At 36.2% G+C, this 20,270-nt stretch overlaps 1 protein-coding gene across 2 annotated transcripts in view; it reads left to right on the top strand.

Annotated features, from left to right (window-relative positions):
• Nrdc (nardilysin convertase) overlaps positions 1-20,270 on the top strand; it is a 64,314-nt gene that overhangs the window by 35,567 nt on the left and 8,477 nt on the right. For both annotated transcript variants that reach the window (XM_048351292.1, XM_048351293.1), the window contains 13 exons: positions 847-920; positions 3,458-3,527; positions 5,952-6,029; positions 7,913-8,033; positions 8,121-8,179; positions 8,458-8,512; positions 11,030-11,134; positions 11,940-12,063; positions 12,987-13,073; positions 14,569-14,688; positions 17,420-17,471; positions 18,373-18,523; positions 20,140-20,267. In XM_048351292.1, the coding sequence (XP_048207249.1) occupies positions 847-920; positions 3,458-3,527; positions 5,952-6,029; positions 7,913-8,033; positions 8,121-8,179; positions 8,458-8,512; positions 11,030-11,134; positions 11,940-12,063; positions 12,987-13,073; positions 14,569-14,688; positions 17,420-17,471; positions 18,373-18,523; positions 20,140-20,267 (1,224 nt within the window). The remainder of the gene's footprint in view (positions 1-846; positions 921-3,457; positions 3,528-5,951; positions 6,030-7,912; positions 8,034-8,120; positions 8,180-8,457; positions 8,513-11,029; positions 11,135-11,939; positions 12,064-12,986; positions 13,074-14,568; positions 14,689-17,419; positions 17,472-18,372; positions 18,524-20,139; positions 20,268-20,270) is intronic.

Raw genomic sequence — 20,270 nt, 5'->3', positions numbered from 1 at the left:
TCTCATCTCCAATTAATAACCAGAAAACCAGAGAGAGAGAAAAAAGAGAGAATAGAGGCATTTCATTAAGTTTTCTCAATCCCCAATGAACATTTAAAGATTTTTCTTAGATATTATCTACTAATAACTTTGGCTCCTTAAAGGAGACAGAATGAAAAGTATTTGAGGCAATACTAACTTGTACTGACCCTTTTTTCTTTTTGTAAAAAATTGTAAAACTATGTTATTTTTAACTAAATTGGAACCTCGTGGAAGGAAGGACAAAGTCATTAAAATACCACATTGCCTAATATTAGTGCTTTAGACTTGCCTACTCCATATATATTTGTTGAATTTAAAAATGTGTAACTTTGGGCTGGGGATATAGCCTAGTGGCAAGAGTGCTTGCCTCGTATACATGAAGCCCTGGGTTCGATTCCCCAGCACCACATATACAGAAAATGGCCAGAAGTGGCGCTGTGACTCAAGTGGCAGAGTGCTAGCCTTGAGCAAAAAGAAGCCAGGGACAGTGCTCAGGCCCTGAGTCCAAGGCCCAGGAATGGCAAAAAAAAAAAGTAACTTTGCTAATCGAAAAGACTTTTTATAGAATATGAACTAAAATTGAATGAGACTGGTAGAGGCAGTAAATACTGGTAGGAAGGTCCCTTCAATTCATCAAGAATCTTAAGTTGTAAACATATTTTTGAAGTGGGTTTTTTTGCAGCTTAGTTGCCATTTGTGTGCTCATGCTTAGAATGCTTTCCAGCTAGCAGTGTGTAGACTAGATTCTAAGTATCAGACATTTCTAATGATACTGCTTAGAAAGGCTTGGCCAATGAAATATTAATGTGTTTGTTTTATTTACAGTGGGTTACCCAAACCAAACTTTGGCCATTTAACGGATCCATTTGACACACCAGCATTTAACAAACTTTATAGAGGTTTGTGAACTTAAGGTTTAAAATTATGTAAAATAATGTTAGCAAGTTCTCTAAAACTTAGTTATGATCACTAGTTTATTTTGAAAATGTGAACACAACAGAAAATACGACTATTGGAAAGGGAGTGTCTGGGCCATTGATATCCAGTTAGTGATAGCTAGCAGGCCCCTGACAAGATACAGATTGTTGATTGATTCCGGTACCCTGATATACTTTCTTCCTGATGTACCTTCATTCCCTTTGTTCCTCCCCTCTTTGTATTTTTTTTTATTTTCCATATTCTGCTCTTGTTTGTATTTAAAGGAGGAAAAATTGAAAACACTGTCAGTTATTTTCTTTTATTCTAAAATCATTAGCAAAATGAGAATGACTTTAAAGTATTAGGAAATTGAAGATAGAGATCACTTTTTAAAAGATGACTTCATTTTAATTTTATATTTCATTTAAGATATTTTTAGGTAAGAATACATTGTAATTTGAATAGTTTTCTCAATTTTTTTTATTTTTTCAAGTCATATGTTACTCTAGTTATGAAATAAATTATCCTCATGACAACCAAATTTGTAATTTGATAATAAAAGTAAGTTTTATGAATAAATACATGTATATCTGCAGTTTATTATTTAAACCTCACTAACTCATCAGCAGAAAATTCAGTCATTTCAGTAACTAAATTTATATGTCCTTTTAGCTATGACAGCCATCACTTTCTATTCATATAACTTTCCATTTGGAGTTTTATGTATTATGAAAGTTATATTTGTAAAAACAGGAAGATAAAACACATGCAGTAGCTTGAGTTTCATTTTTTTTAACATTTAAATATTTAGAACATGGTAGGAAGTACCCATTTTTTAATCTTGCACTGAATTTCACCAACATCAAAGACAGATCTTCAGTGAGACAGGTCCAACTCCATAGTTTTGGCAATATTACTTATTTTTCTTTGGTCTTGAGGATCAAAACTCCAGGGTCTGGGACATTCCAAGCATGTATTCTGTCACTAGGCTATATATACCCTTAGCCCTCAGTAACGTTACTTCAATTTGTAGTCATCATATATATTGATAGATTACTAGGAAATTTTGCTATAAAAAGATGAAGTTTTAAGCAATTTCTATCATTTTATAGGTATATTTTCGTAGCATGAAAATAAGATTATATTCACATTTATAATAGATACACACTCTTAACATTAATATTTGAATTTTTATGCAATTATAATTTACATAATTTGCTCATACTATTGCAGAAACATTCTTAATTTACTATTTTTTGGTCTTTGTTTTTTCTGTGTGTGTTCTGGTACCAGGGCTTGAACTCGGGCCTAAAGCTCTTTTTTTTTTTTTCTGATGGTCTATTATTTTTAATAAAAGGATTCCTATTCAGTAATTTGACTTGTCATTAGACACTCCTCTTCTTTTTTTTTTTTTTTTTTTTGCCAGTCAGTCCTGGGGTTTGGACTCAGGGCCTGAGCACTGTCCCTGGCTTCCTTTTTGCTCAAGGCTAGCACTCTGCCACTTGAGCCACGGCGCCACTTCTGGCTTTTTCTATATATGTGGTGCTGGGGAATCGAACCCAGGGCTTTATGTATACGAGGTAAGCTCTCTTGCCGCTAGGCCATATCCCCAGCCCCTAGACACTCTTGATTTCATCATCATTAAAAGAGAAACGAAGATGCACTGATTTTTTTATAAACGCCTAGAGCTCTTGCTTGGCTTTTTCACTCATATTTGGTACTCTACCACTTGAGCAACGTCTCTGGTCTGCCATTTTGCTGGGTAATTGGAGAGAGATTCTGAAACTTTTCTGCTTGGGCTGGCTTTGAAACCAACCCTCCTTGCCTCACTCTCCTGAGTAGCTAGGATTATAGGCATGAGCCACTGGCTCCCAGCTTCTTTGCTGTTTTTATCTTAGTAGATTTTTTTCTCTTTTGTATTACATCTTTTTTCCTCTTTCATCCTATTTCTCGTCTCTTTCTTCTCTTCCTCTGATCAGAACTGTTCTAAGATACTTTCTGCTGACTTCCAAGAGACAATTTGTTTTCTACGTGTTCTTGCTTTAGATTTCCTATACATAGAATCAGATAAGTAGCACCAGGATGAATTTTAGAAGTACTTTACCCAGTACATTCATTTTACCCTGAGAAAACAGATTCATAAAGATTGAAATACAAGTGTGGCTTTTTTTCTTAGTCATATAAACATACATACTAAGAAAGTGGTAGGGGTAGATTTTGCCATGGATCTTTAAACTCTTAACATATATCCTTTGAAAGAAGAGATTCATCATGAGCAACATTTCATGTTCTCTTGTTCTTTTATTCCAACTTTATTTGTAGAACCAAATAAAAAAAGAAATGTATAAAAATTGCATTATTCAAGTTAGAATATTGGCAACTTGAAATAATAACTGCATATTAAACATTTTCTGTTTAATGGAGAATGAAACATATTTGATTAAGATTGTTCTTATGATGTTGTGAAAGTTTTAGCGAAATACTTATATTTGTTCTCCTGGAAAATATTTTTGTTCAGTTATTCCAATCAGGAAAATTCATGCTCTGACCATCACATGGGCACTTCCTCCTCAACAGCAACATTACAGGTAAGAGTTGAAGGAAAAGTTTATTTCATTAGAACTGAGTAAGATTTTGAATATTCAAGCATGTAAATGGTTTAGGTTTTAGGGTTCTAAATATATAAACACACTGTTGAAATTTTCAAATCTTGGCCTATATTTTCCTTAATCTTTGAAATTATGGACTGAATGCTATATTTTGTAATTATTTTCTTTAATTTTTTTGTACAAATAAGTAGTTTATAATCTTGGTTGTCAAAAAGTGAAGTCAAATAACTTAAGAGTATGGCCTGAGGGCTTAGGTGAGTTTAGGCAGATTTATATGAATTAAGAAATATTTCAACTTATGTATATATGAGCAGTATAGCTTAGGCTAAATAGTTTTTGGGTTTTTTTTGGTCAGTCCTGGGCCTTGGACTCAGGGCCTGAGCACTGTCCTTGGCTTCTTTTTGCTCAAGGCTAGTACTTTGCTAATTGAGCCACAGCGCCACTTCTGGCCGTTTTCTGTATCTGTGGTGCTGGGGAATCAAACCCAGGGCTTCATGTATAGGAGGCAAGCACTCTTGCCACTAGGCCATATTCCCAGCCCTAAATAGTTTTTAATAAGCATCAGTAGATGCCTAAAATGCTTTTTAATTATAACTAAATGAAAATGAATTGACAAAAATTGTTTATTAAAAAAAAGCTATTACCAGCAAAATAAAACCATGAGGTCACCTATACACAAGAAGAAAGTGAAAGCTGTGTGTTGGTGGCTCACACCTGTAATCCGAGCTGCTCAGGAGGCTGAGATCTGAGGATTGTTGTTCAAAGCCAGCTGGGGCAGGAAAGTCTGTGAAACATTATCTCCAATTAACCACCAGGAAATGAGAAGTGGATCTGTGCTTCTAAGTGGTAGAGCATTTGCCTTAAAACAACAACAACAAAAAAAACCAAAAACACTTAGGGACAGTGTCCAGGCCCTGATTTTCAAGTCCCTTGAGCAACCAAAAAAAGAAAAAAAATTATAAGTATTCCTTGAGCTGAATAAAAAGCACACATTACAAATTTCAAATAAGTTTCCTAAAGTTAACAAAAACATGTTTCCATTGACAAAAAAGAGAAACTGTAATTTGTTTGGTTTTTGGTACAAGAATAACATAGGGAAAAGTAATATATGATGGTTATGTACTTCTGAACATTTTGGAATTGTTAAATTTACAATTTTATTTATTTATTTACTAAGCCAGTTGTAGAGCTTGAACTCAGGGCTTGGGCACTGTCTCTGAGATTCTTTTGCTCAAGGCTACCTAACAGTGCTGGCTTTTTTTTCTGAGTAGTTTTTTGGAGATAAAGAGTCTCACATTCCTTCCTGGGTTAACCTCAAACCTTTATATTATATCCCAGTAAATTAGTTTTCCAAGAAACCATATTTTACCATGAAAAAAAATCCCTATAATTATACAATTCCTCAAAATATAGTACAATTGGCTTTGTTCAGATGCAAATATGAATGGCTTGGTTTTATTCATTAATCTTTTTATACATGTCCATCTTAGTATACATGTAATTCAGTTCACATTGTACTCTAATGTTGTGTGAGCTTTGAGGATTGCTTAACAGTTGAAATAATAGTATTGGCTCTTGATTTTTTAGAGCAATTCAAGATATTGGACTCGGTAGCAAGTGTCTCTAGCCTTGTGTGTTGTACAGGCAGAGGCAGGTAGTTTGAGGCAGGAGTTTGACAACAGACTGGGCAAAGTATAATGTATTTCTCTGTGTTTGTATCTATCTGATTTTTCTCTTCCCCTTTCCCTTCCCCTTCCCTCCCTTCCTTCCTCCCTTGCTTCTTTCCTTCCTTCCCTTGCTCACTTTCTCTTTCAAGTTCTGTAACCTAATTTGATTTTCTAACTATTTTTCTGTGTATCTTAGCTTTGGTAGAAATACCATTTTCAAATCATATGCAGTAAGGTTATATTTTATTCAGGATCCTAGCGTATTTGAAGTTTACTTGCAAGTAGAGCAGATTTCTTTTTTTAGAATAACACATTTCACCTTACCAAGGATTCTCATGCAGTACTGAAAGATTTTATTGTAAAGCTTTTGTCTGTAGACATTGATTCATATCTTTATTAAGTTCTAAAATGATAATCTATATTATTTTCAATTTGAGTGAAACAAAGGCTTTGCCATGAAAAGAGAAGTTTGTTTTTCAAGGGAAATAGTCTTCAATTGTGATTTAAAATTGTTTTGATTCATTAGTTTCAGATCAAGTGAATTACCATTTTCTGTTTTTTGTCCCACTATTATTAATATTAAGTTCATCATAATTTCATATTTGTAATTAATTTGGGGGATTTGTGAGAATAAGTTGATAATTATATCCTAAAATCTTAGTCTTAGGAGGCAATGTCTTCTAGTGTAAACCCTGGTTCTTTTGATTTCTCACCTTTAATTTTTTTTTTCCCAAAGAGTAAAGCCACTTCATTATATTTCCTGGTTGGTTGGACATGAAGGCAAAGGAAGCATTCTATCTTATCTTAGAAAAAAGCAAGTATTCAACTGTTATGTGCTTTTAGTATAGCAATGTCAGAAATATTAGTCAATGAGTGTTTACATAATGCATATTTTTTGTTTAGTTACCAAAAGGTCTGGAATCAAATTTTGTGGATTGATTGCAATCATATTAATAACTGCTAATGTATTATTTTAATGGCTGCATTATATTTTTGTATTTTCTCACAAGCTATATGTTAGCCCCTGTTGGAAATAATTAAATTAAATCAACAATGTTTTATTATTCATTTATTTATTTTAGCCAGTTCTAGGGCTTGGACTCAGGGCCTGAACACTGTCCCTGGCTTCTTTTTTGCTTAAGGTTAGCACACTGCCACTTGAGCCACACCGCCACTTCTGATCTTTTCTATATATGTAGTGCTAAGGAATTGAACCCAGGGTTTCATGCATGCTAGGCAAGTACTCCACCACTAAGCCACATTCCCAGCCCTAACAATTTTTAAATTAAATTAAAAACAATTAAACCAACTTTAAAAATCATTAATGAAACCAAGAGATTCCAGAATTATAATTTGTTTTTAAAATTTTTATTAGCTTACAATAGTTAATACAGAGGTGAATTTTATGAAAAGATTATTCCTAATCATGAATTTGGACTTGAGTGAATGAATGATAAGGAAGGCAGTTATATTTAATGTGACTTTCCAGGCGTCCCAACTTAAAATGTGGACCTTAACAAAAACTTCAGTGTGCACATAAACCACACTAAATATGTGGAACTGTGAAAAGTATATGTAGCTGTTTTAGCAGAATTTATCTTATACATTTAAGCACTTGTTATCTGAAGTCAGATAATAGAAATATAAATTTAGAATCAAGATTAATACACTAGAGTAATTCCTTATTTGGTTTTCCTGTACACTAATTTGGGAATGGGAAGACAGATGAGAAATGTAAAGAATGATTCAAGGCATTGATGTGTTCTAGGACATTCAAAGAAAATGAGAGGGTGGAGTTACTATTGAAAAATGAAGACACTGAATATATACTTAGCACTCACAATTATGTCATATGCTTTGAGATGTGTAGTACATTCTTCCTTCTCTAGTGAAATTTAGTAGAATTTCAAACTCTGCTTTGGTGGCCTTTATTGTTTCTTTTATCTATGTAGGCTAGCTGATAGTCCAGAAGACTTGTTTTTACATTGTACAATGGGATGTGTTTGATGAGTTTTAAGGTTTCTTCTAGGAAACATGAGCAAAAGCAATAAATAAAATGTGTCATGGAAGCCATATTTTAATATTTTGTGTTATTTTCTTAAATAAGGATTGCTTTGATTTCATAAAACTATACTGTTAAACAAATAAAAATGGCTGCCATTTCCTTCTAGTGAAGGCTGTCATTTCACAAGACCCTGAGAGGTCTTGTGCTTTTAAAATCTACATTTTAGAGCTAGGATATAGCTCAGTGATAGAACAATTGTCTGGCATGCACAGGTCCCAGGTTTAATCCCAGGCCTTACAAAAACAACAACAAAAAAAACCTGCTATAAAATTTGCATTTAAAAACTTACTGTTAGAAACTAGCCATCAGTAGCTTGAGGATCCTCATCCAAAGATCTGAGGATCCTGATTCAAAGCCCTCCTGGGCAGACAGACAAATCAATCAGAGAGATTCTTATCCCAGTTAACCAGCAAAAAGCCAGAAGTGAGATATGGATCAAGCCTTTTGAGAGCTCAAGGCCCTGAGTTCAAGTTCCAGTATGGCACACACACATTCTCACACACAAAAACCCAGACACTGTTAGAAAGTATGTATTTACATCAAAAGGTGAAGTTCCCAATTTTTACTCATTTTAAGGATTTGCAGACTATCAATCCAGAGAATACTGATTGAATTAATTTTCCCAACTATAGGTGCTGGGCTCTTGCATTATTTGGCGGAAATGGTGAGACAGGATTTGAGCAAAATTCTACTTATTCAGTGTTCAGCATTTCTATTACATTGACTGATGAGGGTTATGAACATTTCTATGAGGTAAATAATAAGAATGGAGTTGTTTTTCTTTTATATAGGTGTTATTTCATTAAGTGAAAGACTAATAGTGAGATAATTTGTTTTCAGGTTGCTCATACTGTTTTTCAGTATTTAAAAATGCTGCAGAAGCTGGGCCCAGAAAAAAGGTAATATACAATTCTTAAAATGAAACCAGGAGTCAATCCTAGTATACTTATTCAGGCTGCCAGTAAACATGCTTTAGTCCTGTAGGATGGGTTTTCAGGCATTTCCTAGTCTATTTCCTTTATTGGCTCCCTACCTTCATCCCTCTACATGTAAGACTATACCAAGGTTTTACATTTATTTGGCTAATCCCTTTGTTTTTGTGCTTTTTTTTTTCTTGTTGATGATTCCATTAAGAAATTTTAATGTATCTTCTAACTACCCTTGTTTTCTTTCACAGAATTTTTGAGGAGATCCAGAAAATTGAAGATAATGAATTTCATTATCAGGAGCAGGTATTGGAAGTCAAATTCTTTTTGAATATTATCTGTGACCAAGTTGAAACTCTTGTAGACATTGTTCCTCTATTTGGAAGTGTCACTAGAGTTTAATTCTGTTCTCTGTTATGTAGTCTTTCAGTGGCTCTGAGGCTATCTGAAAATTTGCTCATGTTTGAGTATTTATATTGAGCAAGTGACAGGCAGATGACAGAGATCTTGTTGTGTGACAATCATTTCTGTATGTAATCTGTCTTGTTTGTTTCTTTGATAGTCATGTAGAGTTTGTTATGATAGTTTAGGAATTCAAATATTGTGAGGACATGCTATAAGGTACTATATAATAATCTTAGTGTATGTTAGAAATACTGAACTTTGAAATTGCAAGTGAGCCAAGAGCATTTCCCTTGATTGATACAGAAAGAAGGTGTCTTCATGGATGTGAATTGACTTTACTATTGGAATGTAAGGTTTGGGTACACAGAGTGGTTCATGCCTGTAATCCTAGCTATTCAGATGGTAGAGATCCAGGAGGATAGTAATTTGAGGCCAGCCCAGGAAAACATTCAAGAGTCCCTATTTCAACCAGTAAGAAGCTAGACTTGTAGCTGTGTACACAGGAAGAGCAAATAAGATTGACATTCCAGACCAGACCAGGAAAAAAGGAAGACTTCGTTTGGAGAATAAAAGTTGTAAGGGGGCTGGGAATGTAGCTTAGTGGTAGAGTGCTTGTGAAGCATACATGAAGCCCTGGATTCCATCCTTCAGCACCATGTAAACATAAAAAGCCAAAAGTGGCTAGCCTTGAGCAAAAGGAAGCCAGGGTCTCAGGCTAGATGCTCAGGCCCTAAGCCCCCAGCAGTAAGGGCTCAAGTGGTAGAGTGCCTGCCTAACAGGAGGAAGCCTTGATTTCAATCCCCAGTACTACACAAAGCCCTAAGTATAAACACAGATAGAAATACAATTTGGGTAAGATTTGGTTCTATGTTTGTACTCTAAGAATGTAGGAAAGGTATTTATAATGTTGAAAGGTAAAGAATATACAATTTAGAATAGAGTATTGTTTTGGTTCTAATATTGCTTGTGCTTTGGATCTCTTTGGAAGTCCTGAGTTCTGTGGATCTCTCCTCAGAATAAGTACTTCATCCTTTGAAGTTTTTAAGCTTTTGGAAAAATGTCATTGTAGTACAGTGCTTATTAGTGCTATGTTCTGACCTAGATGAGCCAATAGATACTATTTTTCCTCCTTTCCCCAGACCTCTTACTCCCCTCTTCCTTTTCTCTCCCCTTCTCTTTACAAAATCATTTAGTAACTATGATACTTCACCTGGAATTTTTTTTAGCCTATTTTTGCTGCAAAGGCATACTCTTACATAACCTCTATATAGTTGTTATAATGGAAATTTAACAGGGAAACAGTCCAGTCCATATAATAGTTTTATTGTTTGTTTTTGTGCTGGTTCTGGAGCTTAAACTCAGGACCTAAGCGATGTCCCTGAGCTCTTTTGCTTAATTCTGTCGTTCTCCTACTTTATGCTATACCGCTACTTTTGGCTTCTTTTGCTGATTATTTCCCTGCTTGGCTGAACTGCAATCCCCAGATCTTAGCCTCCTAGTAGTTGGATTACAGGACTAAGCAACCAGCAGCACCTGGCTTGTCCTTGAGGTGTTTTTGTTTTTTTTCCACCCTTCTCTTTTTGGCTTTTGAGTGGCTAATTGGAGATAATATTATGGTGTATAATGATATTTTAGCATATGTATGTGTAATGATCAAATCAAAGTAGTTGATATATCTCTTCAAACATCATTTGTGTGGGGAACACTCAAGATCCTCTCTTCAAGCTGTTTTAAAATATTCAACAAATTGTTAACATATCTATTAGCCATATTCTCTCCAATCTCCCTTATCCCAGCCTTTTGTAATCACTTACTCTATTTTCTACTTCTCAATACTTTTACCTAATGGCACATTTTGGGTCTTTGGATCTAGGGTCTTTATTGGGCTTGCAGTTATATGGGCATCTGACAGGTAGAAAGTTAACAGTACAGTGTAATGTTTGCTCTCATGAACAGACTCCGACATGACTGGAACCTAGTGGTTGTTGGACTGAGGGTAGGAGTCTTAGGTTGTGAGATTCACCTTCTTAAAGTGGTAGCTCCTTGGGGTTGGGGATATGGCCTAGTGGCAAGAGTGCTCGCCTCGTATTCATAAGGCCCTAGGTTCGATTCCCCCGCACCACATATACAGAAAATGGCCAGAAGTGGCGCTGTGGCTCAAGTGGCAGAGTGCTAGCCTTGAGCAAGAAGAAGCCAGGGACGGTGCTCAGGCCCTGAGTCCAAGCCCCAGGACTGGCCAAAAAAAAAAGTGGTAGCTCCTTGGAATGGAAGCATCCTATTTGTAAGCTGAAGTTATATCTTAAGTCTGTTCTGAAGTTTTTGGTTTCATTGTTGAAAAAAGAATCTATGTGTATGTTATGACAAGATAAGTCTGATGGGAGGGGGTTCTGGTATGAAATAATTTTTACCTCTTTGTAGACAGATCCAGTTGAGTATGTGGAGAACATGTGTGAAAACATGCAGCTGTACCCACTGCAGGACTTCCTCACTGGAGATCAGCTCCTTTTTGAGTACAAGCCAGAAGTAAGGAGATGTCTATTTCTAAAACTTGCTTTTAGAGAAAGAAGAGTATGAAAAAGTATAAAGGGCATAAAAAGTATACAAAAACTGTGAGAATGCAGAAAATGTGGTTATATTTTGCTAGATTACTTATTTAAATATTTAGTTCCATGGGTAATTTTTCATGATTCTCTTACATGTTTACCTTTGAATATAAGAGGAGATAACAAACTCTTATATACTATTATTATGGTTTTTCAAGTGTTAAAACATACAAAATAGTTAATGCAATTTCTGAGAATTAGAATATGGGGTATTGGATTAGTGGGATTTGAGATGAGCACTATTTAGAGATTTATCAAAACCATACTTGAGGGCTGGGAATGTGGCCTAGTGGTAGAGTGCTGGGCTAGCATGCATGAAGCCCTGGGTTCAATTCCTCAGCACCACATATACAGAAAAAGCTGCAAGTGGCGCTGTGGCTCAAGTGGTAGAGTACTATCCTTGAGCAAAAAGAAGCCAGGGAACAGTGTTCAGGTCCTGAGTTCAAGCCCCAGGACTGGCAAAGAAAAAAAAAACACACACACCTTTGATATTTGTCAATTACAGTGCAGTAAAACTGGTGATAAGGTTTTTGAAACACTAATAAACGAGTGGACCTTTGTAAAGTCAGTTGTTTATGAACTGTACATTCTTCATTGAACCTCAAGATGTTAGGGCTTGCAGGGTGTCTAACAATGTAACTTTTCTCTTAATAGAAACATATTAGGTTAAAATTATTCTTGTATGTGTCTCCCTTCTTTTATCCCTCCTTTCCTACTTTCTTCAGGTCATTGCTGAAGCCCTTAATCAGCTAGTTCCTCAAAAAGCAAATCTTGTTCTACTGTCTGGTGCTAATGAGGGAAAATGTAACCTCAAAGAAAAGTGGTTTGGCACTCAATATAGCATAGAAGGTAAAACATCTTAACAATTGTCCCATACTTAAGTGTAATTCTCCTGGAACTTTTATTCTTTCATGGGCATCTAATATTTTTTTGTGGGGAAAAAAGTATATATTTAAATTATTTAAATTTTGAAATGAAGACTCATTCTACTTTGTAAGAAGTTTTTTTTTTTTTTGCTATGTTTTATATATATTACACTATAAAACAAAATCTGTTGTTTTGGTATTTGGTAGGTAGAACTTATACTTTGGTTTAGAAAAGTTTCTCTTAAATGTCAATGTACATGCATATTGCCTAGAGATCTTAATAAAATACAGATTCTACCCAGGAATGGTCGTAGACTCTTGTAACCTCACCCTACCACTTAGGAGGGAGAGGTAGGAGCTTCAGAGTTCAAGGCCCAGGACATACAGCAAGTCCCTGTTTCAGAAAACCATATGAAACCAACACGTTCTGATTCAGTGTGTCTGAAGAGAGCCTGAGATTCTAGGATTTTGAACAGTATCCCTGATGATAGTGATGCTGCTGACACCAAACTTTGAAAGGTGAAATTGTAGATTGTGTGGATGGATATATCGGGAGCAGTTTCCCTACAAAAGGAGAATTGATCTTTTTTTTTTTTTAAATGCCAAGGCCTTGAACTCGGGAGCCTTGCACTTTAGCCTGGCCTTTTCTGATTGGCTTTTTTTGCTTATGGCAACTTATACCAACTTGATCCAGAGCTCTAGACTGACTTCTGAGATTGAGTCTCATGGACTTTTCTGCCTGGACTGAAATCTTCAGATGTGAGCTTCTTGAGTAGTAAGGATCATAGGTATGATCCACCGATGCCAAGTAATTTTCGAAGGCCAAGTTGACGATTGGTTTGTTGTTAGGAGAATTCTGAACATTGTATTATTTGCTGCATAAGTTTGTTTTTCTCCTTTTTACAGATATTCAAAATACTTGGGCTGAACTGTGGAAAAGTAATTTTGAATTGAATTCAGATCTTCATCTTCCAGCTGAGAACAAATACATAGGTTGGTAAAATAGCAGTAATTATACATTATCTATATGCCAATCAAATGTGCCTGTATAGAACATTGGTTTGCAAATTGCCATATAAATCCTATTTTAGAATTCTAGCAATATTCTGTGGTAGGCATGAACTAAAGTTTGTGCTTTGTCATATAAGTATTCTAGGTATTTTTTTTTATGGAAAGGAATTGTAATTATCTTGATTATTCTAATTTCTCATGCTTATTTCTTAGCAGTTCTACATACATACCCAAAGGAATTGGAAAAAAAAGGCACCCAAAGAAATACATGTTATTTGTTCATTCATAGCACTTTTCACAATAGCCAAAAGATAAAAAGAAAAAATTGTTCTTTTTACATACTTTAGAATAATATCCAGTCATAAAAGAAAGGAAGTATAGATACATGTTATAATGTGGATGAACCTTTATAATACTAGTCCAAGTGAAAGAAGCCAGACAGGGAAGGTCATATGTAAGTTCATATGCAGAAAATAAGTAAGTTCATTTAGACAGAGCACGGATTGATGACTTCTAGGTACTGAGGGTACTGGGGTAAGCTCTCTTACTGGGTATAGGGTTTCTTTTTGGTGTGATAAGAATATTTTGTACCTAGATAAAAATGACGATTATACAGCATTGTGAGTCTATTAATACCTTTAAAAGGTTAATTTTGCATATGTGAATCTCACTTCAATTAGGAAAAAAATCCTGTGTTTTAAAAAAATATTGTTTAGTTTGGATAGTTGAGTTCTATATCTTGACTTTAAACAACACAGTTCTTTTTTAGAATGGTAAGAACTTCTTTTAGTCTTAGTTGTATTTGACTACTTCACACCTACATATTGATAAAGTAATTATTACCTGAAATGATAAGTTGGGCTTTGTTTAAGCAGAACTATTTGGTAGCCTTTCAAATATCCATTAAGTTGGTAAAAGACATTCTGATTCAGGAATGTATTCATTCATAAATTGAATTATGTAAGTATCTTCATTGAAAGTCCTTTCACCTATAATTGTTGAGGAAAAGGAAGAAAACTGATAACAATTTAACATGACTTGAAATTGGTAAAAGACATTGCTTAAAAAAAGAAATAGCACTGGTGGCTCACGCCTGCTACTCAGGAGGCTGAGATCTGCAGATCATAGTTTAAAGCCAGCCTGTGAGGGTTTTATCTTCAATTAATCAGCAAAAAGTTAGAAATGGAGGGGTGGCTCAAGTGGTAGGCTCCAGCATTGAGCTTTTAAAGCCAAGCAGGAGCAAGAGATGTTAAGTTTAAGCCCTAGTAGCAGCATACACACACACACACACACACACACACACACACACACACACACACACTTACTTACATAGATTGTCAGAGTTCATTCAGTCTAAGACTGTGTATTGTACTCTAGAATTAGAATTTGGTTTATTTCAGCCACAAAGTAGCATAGATTACTAGGAATCCTATTAAAATACCTGAATGCATTATTTATTACTTTTTTCTTCTGTTAGCCACGGACTTTACGTTGAAGGCTTTTGATTGCCCTGAAACTGAATACCCTGTTAAAATTGTGAATACTCCTCAAGGTTGCCTGTGGTATAAGAAAGACAACAAATTCAAAATCCCTAAAGGTAATATATTGTCTGTCTAAAAGGAGTGAAATAATTAAAATAGTTCTGTCTTCACTTGGAATGATCCTTTGTTCCTGTGTCTATCGCTTGCTTCCTCTTACCCTTCCCTTTGTAGGTAGTCTTTTCTGTCCAATTCAAATTGTGCTTTTGTGCAATCACAGAAATCCAGATAGGCTCTTTAATTTTCAGAAGATAAAAAGTTCAAGTCCAGACATATTGTTTTTAGATAATAAATTGTTTCTTTCAGATAAATGAAAACAGAACCAGGTAGTTGACCATTTTACCCAACTGGTTATGTTATTATTTTATTGTTATTAAGATGGTATACAGAGTGATTACAATTATGTAAGCCAGGTAATGAGTACATTTCTTTTTGGACAGTGTCACCCTGGGTTGTTGTATTTATTATTTTTAAACGAAATGATTATACGAGGACATTTATTCTTATATACAATAGATAGCATAATCCAACATTACAAGTGTAAAATCTCCTGCTGTGCCTCCCTGTGCCATTTTTGCTTTTTAGCATAAATAAAGCCCAATGTAGCATTAAGCAGACTCTAAAGTCCTGTCTTTGAGGACTGTAATGTGCCTTTATTGTCAGTCCTTGTGTGGAACATTGGAGCTGAGACTGAAGCATCTTGGTGTGCTCTTGAGCGCCATGTAGTTGGCATCCCAGATTTCACACACAGCTGTACATTTTCTCAATAAGGTTTCCATAATTTTGTTTGCTTTTTTATTTTTGGTGCACATGAAGCATGCCCTCCACAGTTTGTTTTTGAGACAGTCTAACTGTTGAGTCCAGGTTGGCCCGGGATTTGTGGTTCTCCTTCCCCTTTTCAGGGATTACAGGTGTGCACTCCCATGCCTGATTTTATTTATGCCTGGTCTTATATACTGGTTTATAAGAATGGCAAAAAATGTTTGTTTTAAATTGGAGGTACTGGTGTTTGAACTCAGGGCCTTGCACATTCCCAGACTCCTTCCCGCCCCCTTTTGTTATTTTGCAAATAGTGTCTTTACATTTATCCCTGGCCTGGCCTGGGTCACAATCCTAGTTATATTTCCCACATAAGCTGGGGTAACAGGTGTGAGCCACCTCAGCCAGCCTTTGAGATGGAATCTTGAAAATTTTTTGCCTGGGTTACCCTCAAACTGTGACCTTCTTGACTAGCTAGGATTACATGTGCATTACTGTGCCTGGCCCCCAAAATGTAAACCTTTTTTCAGCTTCCTTCAAAAAAGAGTACTCCTAGGCTGGGAGTATGGCCTAGTGGCAAAAGTGCTTGCCTTGTGTACATGAAGCCCTGGGTTCGATTCCTCAGCACCACATATATAGAAAAGGCCAGAAGTGGCGCTGTGGCCCAAGTGGCAGAGTGCTAGCCTTGAGCAAAAAGAAGCCAGGGACAGTGCTCAGTCCCTGAGTTCAAGCCTCAGGACTGGCAAAAAGAAAAAAGAAAAAGAGCACTTCTGACCAGAGGCCTCAAGGTGCACACCCTGTCTTCACAGCTGCTCAGGAAGTGAAAGGCTCTGCTCTGATTTTCTGTCAGCATTGGGACTCTTCCATTAATGTTGTTGACATGCATACGTCAGTAAACTTTTTCCCCATTGGAAGCCATTATAAATACAAATATTCATTGACCTCGCTGCATGTGTCTATATACCTTGTGAGACCAGGCACTGGTAGCTTACACTTAGAATCCTAGTTACTTAGAAAGACTGAGGGTCAAAGTCAGTCCTGGGCAGAAATATCTGGGAGACCTTTTTATTTTTATTTATTTTTTGTTTTTTTTTTACAGTTTCATACGTTAGGTTATGGGTACATTTCTCGTACTATTTGTTACCTCCTCCCTCATGCCCCCTCCCCCCCTCCCTTCCCTCTCCCTCCATGAGTTGTTCAGTTGGTTTACACCAAATGGTTTTGCAAGTATTGCTTTTGGAGTCATTTGTCTTTTTATCCTTTGTCTCTCGATTTTGATATTCTCGTCTACTTCCCTAGTTCTAATACCAGTATATACAATATCCAGGGTACTCAGATGAGATACAGTGATAGCGCGGTACCACCACAGGAAGGGGATACAAGAAGATCATCAACAAACAAAGCTACTGTTTCACATGGCATGTTGAAAGTAACTACAACAGTGATATAACACTCGTTTCCATAACATGGAGTTCATTTCACTTAGCATCATCCTATGCGTTCATAAGGGCATAGCTATTGGGCTCTTGTGATCCTCTGCTGTGACTAGCCTAAACCTGTGCTAATTATTCCCTATGAGGGAGACCATAGAGTCCATGTTTCTTTGGGTCTGGCTCACTTCACTTACTATAATTTTTTCCAAGTTGTGAAACCTTTTTAACTGTGAGTCCAGTTAACCACCAAAAAGTGAAAGTAGAGCTGTGGCTCCAATCTTAGGGGGAAAAAAAAGCTAAGGGACTGTTTGCTAGGCCCTGAGTTCAAGCCCCAGTACCAGTACTAAGCAAAAGCAAAATCCCTTAAGAATAAAAATATACTGCATAGGAAAAAAGGTACCAAAATGTTAAGACTTAAGAACAAGTAGTTTATTCAGAACTTAAAACACATATCAGGGGGAAAAGATGCTTAAAATAATATATTTCTATATTTTATCTATGGCTTTTTGTTTTTTTAAAAACATTTATTGTTTTCTGTTTTACAGGGGTTTGAAAACAGATCTTTGTGCTCGCTAATAAAGTCTTATTTCTCTTTCAGCCTATATACGTTTCCATCTGATCTCACCTTTGATACAGAAATCTGCAGCAAAGTAAGCAAATGTCTTTTTTTTTTTTTCTGTACTGGTCCTGGGGCTTGAACTCAGGGCCTGGGTGTTGTTCCTATGAGCCACAGCTCCACTTCCAGTTTTTGGTGCTTAATTTAGGATAAGAATTTCATGAACTTTCCTGCCTGAGCTGCTTTTAAACTGTTGACCATTGGCATTTAGCCTCCTGAGTAGCTAGAATTATAGGTATGAGGCACTGGTGCTCAGATGAATGTCTTCTTTTCGAGGGAAAAAAGTTTATAAATTAAAAAAAATTGTATATATACACATACAGGCAAACAATTTTGTGTGTATACTGGTACTAGGGCTTGACCTCAGGGCCTTGTGCTCTTGCTTGTTTTTTTTGCTCATGGGTTGGCACAGTTCTTGCTTTTCTTTTGTTGGTTAATTGGAGGTTAGAGTCTTGAATTTGTCTTGGCTGTCTCTTCCCTTTTCTTCCCTCTCTTCTCCTGTAAGAGAGTGTGTGTGTGTGTGTGTGTGTGTGTGTGTGTGTGTGTGTGTGTGTGTGTGTGTGTGTGTGTGTGGTTTGAACTCAGGACCTTGTGCTCTTGCTTAGTTTTTTTGCTCAAGGCAGCACTCTCCCATTGATCCACATCTCCACTTCTGGCTTTTTGCTTATTAATTGAGTTTTTCTGCCCTCGAATCTCAATCCTCAGATCACAGTCTCCTGAGTAGGTAGGATTACAGGTGAGAGCCACTGTTGCTTGACTTGTAACAAAGTCCTGAGTAAGCCTTGGACCAAATTAGTATGCAGATTGTACATTGTGAAGTGGAGAATTAAGACCTTCGTAAAAGGGAACTTTCTTACTCTTAAATTGAAGAAAGCCTTATTTATTTATGTTTTTCTTATCAACTAATGATACAGTCTACATTTTGTACTTCCTAGTGTGGTCCTCTTTGACATCTTTGTCAATATCCTTACTCATAACCTGGCGGAACCAGCTTATGAAGCTGATGTGGCACAACTGGAGTATAAACTGGTAGCTGGAGAACATGGTTTAATTATTCGAGTGAAAGGATTCAACCACAAACTACCTGTAAGTACGTGTACTCTGTTTTCCTCATAGAGAGATATAAAATATCATTTTATGTTTGCTATTCTTACAGAGCCAAGCATAGAGTTCCAGGATGCTGTACACAGAAATAAATGTTTAGTAGCTGGTGACTCACATCCAATCTTAGCTGTTCAGGAGTCTGAGATCATGAAGATCATGGTTTGAAGCCAGTATAGGGCAGAAATGTCCATGAAACTTGGTCTCAGAAATAACTAGTGGAAGCTTGGTGCTGGTGGCTCATGCCTATAATCCTCACTACTCAGGAGGATGAGATCTGAGGATTCTAGTTTGAAGCCATCTTGAGCAAGAAAGTCTGTTAGATTCTTATCTAACAACAACCACCATTAAAACTAGAAGTGGAGTTGTGGCTCAAGTTCAAGTAGAAAAGTGCTGGCCTTGAGTGAAAAAGCTAATAAGGTCTTGTGCCCAGGCCCTGAGTTAAGCTCCATACAAATTTTAAAAAAAGAATAAAGAAGTTGATGAGTATTACATGAATTTAAAGGAGAACCATTATACAGATATAGTGATAAATGCCAAAAAATGATAAATTTCAGTTGGCATTTCTAAGAAACAAGAATAAAACAATTATAAAACAGAAATAGCAAATGTTACAGTAAATAAACTCTTCAAAGTTAAAACCAAGAACATGCCAAGAATAACCCATGAATACCTCTGTCATTCAACATTGGCTACTACAAAAAAAATGAAGCTATGAAAAACATTTTTTTGGAAAATGAAAAATATTTTTCTTTGCAGATGGTAGGATTCTATTTTTAGAAAACTAAGATGCTACTAAGTTTAAAAACTAATTTGGTATGATATCACTAGTCCTGAGATTAGTGTTTGAAAATCAATGTCTGTTTTCATATAGTAGCAGTAATCTTTTAGAAGTGAATGAAAACAAACTGGGTGCCTGTGGCTCACGCCTGTAGTCCTCACTACTCAGGAGGCTGAGATCTGAGCCTTGCAGCCTGGACAAGAAAGTTTGTGAGACTCTTATCTCTAATTAACCAGTAAAAATAAGCTGGAAGGGCACAGTGGCTGAAGTGGTAGAGCACTATAGCCTTGAACAAAAGAAGCTCAGGGACAGCCTAGGCCCTGAGTTCAAGCCCCAGGATTGGCACCAAACAAAACAACAAAAAAAGAAAGAATGGAAAGGAATGTTCCTGTCAGAAAACAATGTCTAGGAAGCAATAGAAAGTATAGGACCTGTATAAATCCTAAATCCTCATGTTTCTGGTTAGGATAGCTTGATTTAAAATTGTCACTGTTTCTAAAATTTATATGTACATGTAGTGCCCTTCCAACTAGTCACATTTTGGAGTGCTGATTAAAATTATATTTAAGGTCACTGGAATGAAAGAATATTTGAGAATACTCAATAAGTTGATAAAATGAATCATCACTCCACCTTTGAGGCATGTTAAGACTTTGGCATTTTGATAGTTCCTTGACTTGTTAGTGCTTCTGTGTTTCCTGCGATTCCTAGCCCTCTCACACCAGCTTCACCCCTCGTGAGATACTGAAGAGAAGCATTTCCCTGCTCTGGATTGCCATGCTTTGCCACTTAATTTGGTTTCCCCCCCTTTTCCTTTTAGCTTCTATTTCAGCTCATTATTGACTACTTGACTGAGTTCAGTTCCACACCAGCTGTCTTTACAATGATAACTGAGCAGTTAAAGAAGACCTACTTTAATATCCTCATCAAGCCTGAAACTCTGGCCAAGTA

The sequence above is a fragment of the Perognathus longimembris genome, chromosome 7 (assembly GCF_023159225.1).
Source record: "Perognathus longimembris pacificus isolate PPM17 chromosome 7, ASM2315922v1, whole genome shotgun sequence".
Taxonomy (NCBI): domain Eukaryota; kingdom Metazoa; phylum Chordata; class Mammalia; order Rodentia; family Heteromyidae; genus Perognathus; species Perognathus longimembris.
Note: the sequence above shows the minus strand (reverse complement) of the source record. Positions and strands in the feature narration are given on the sequence as shown.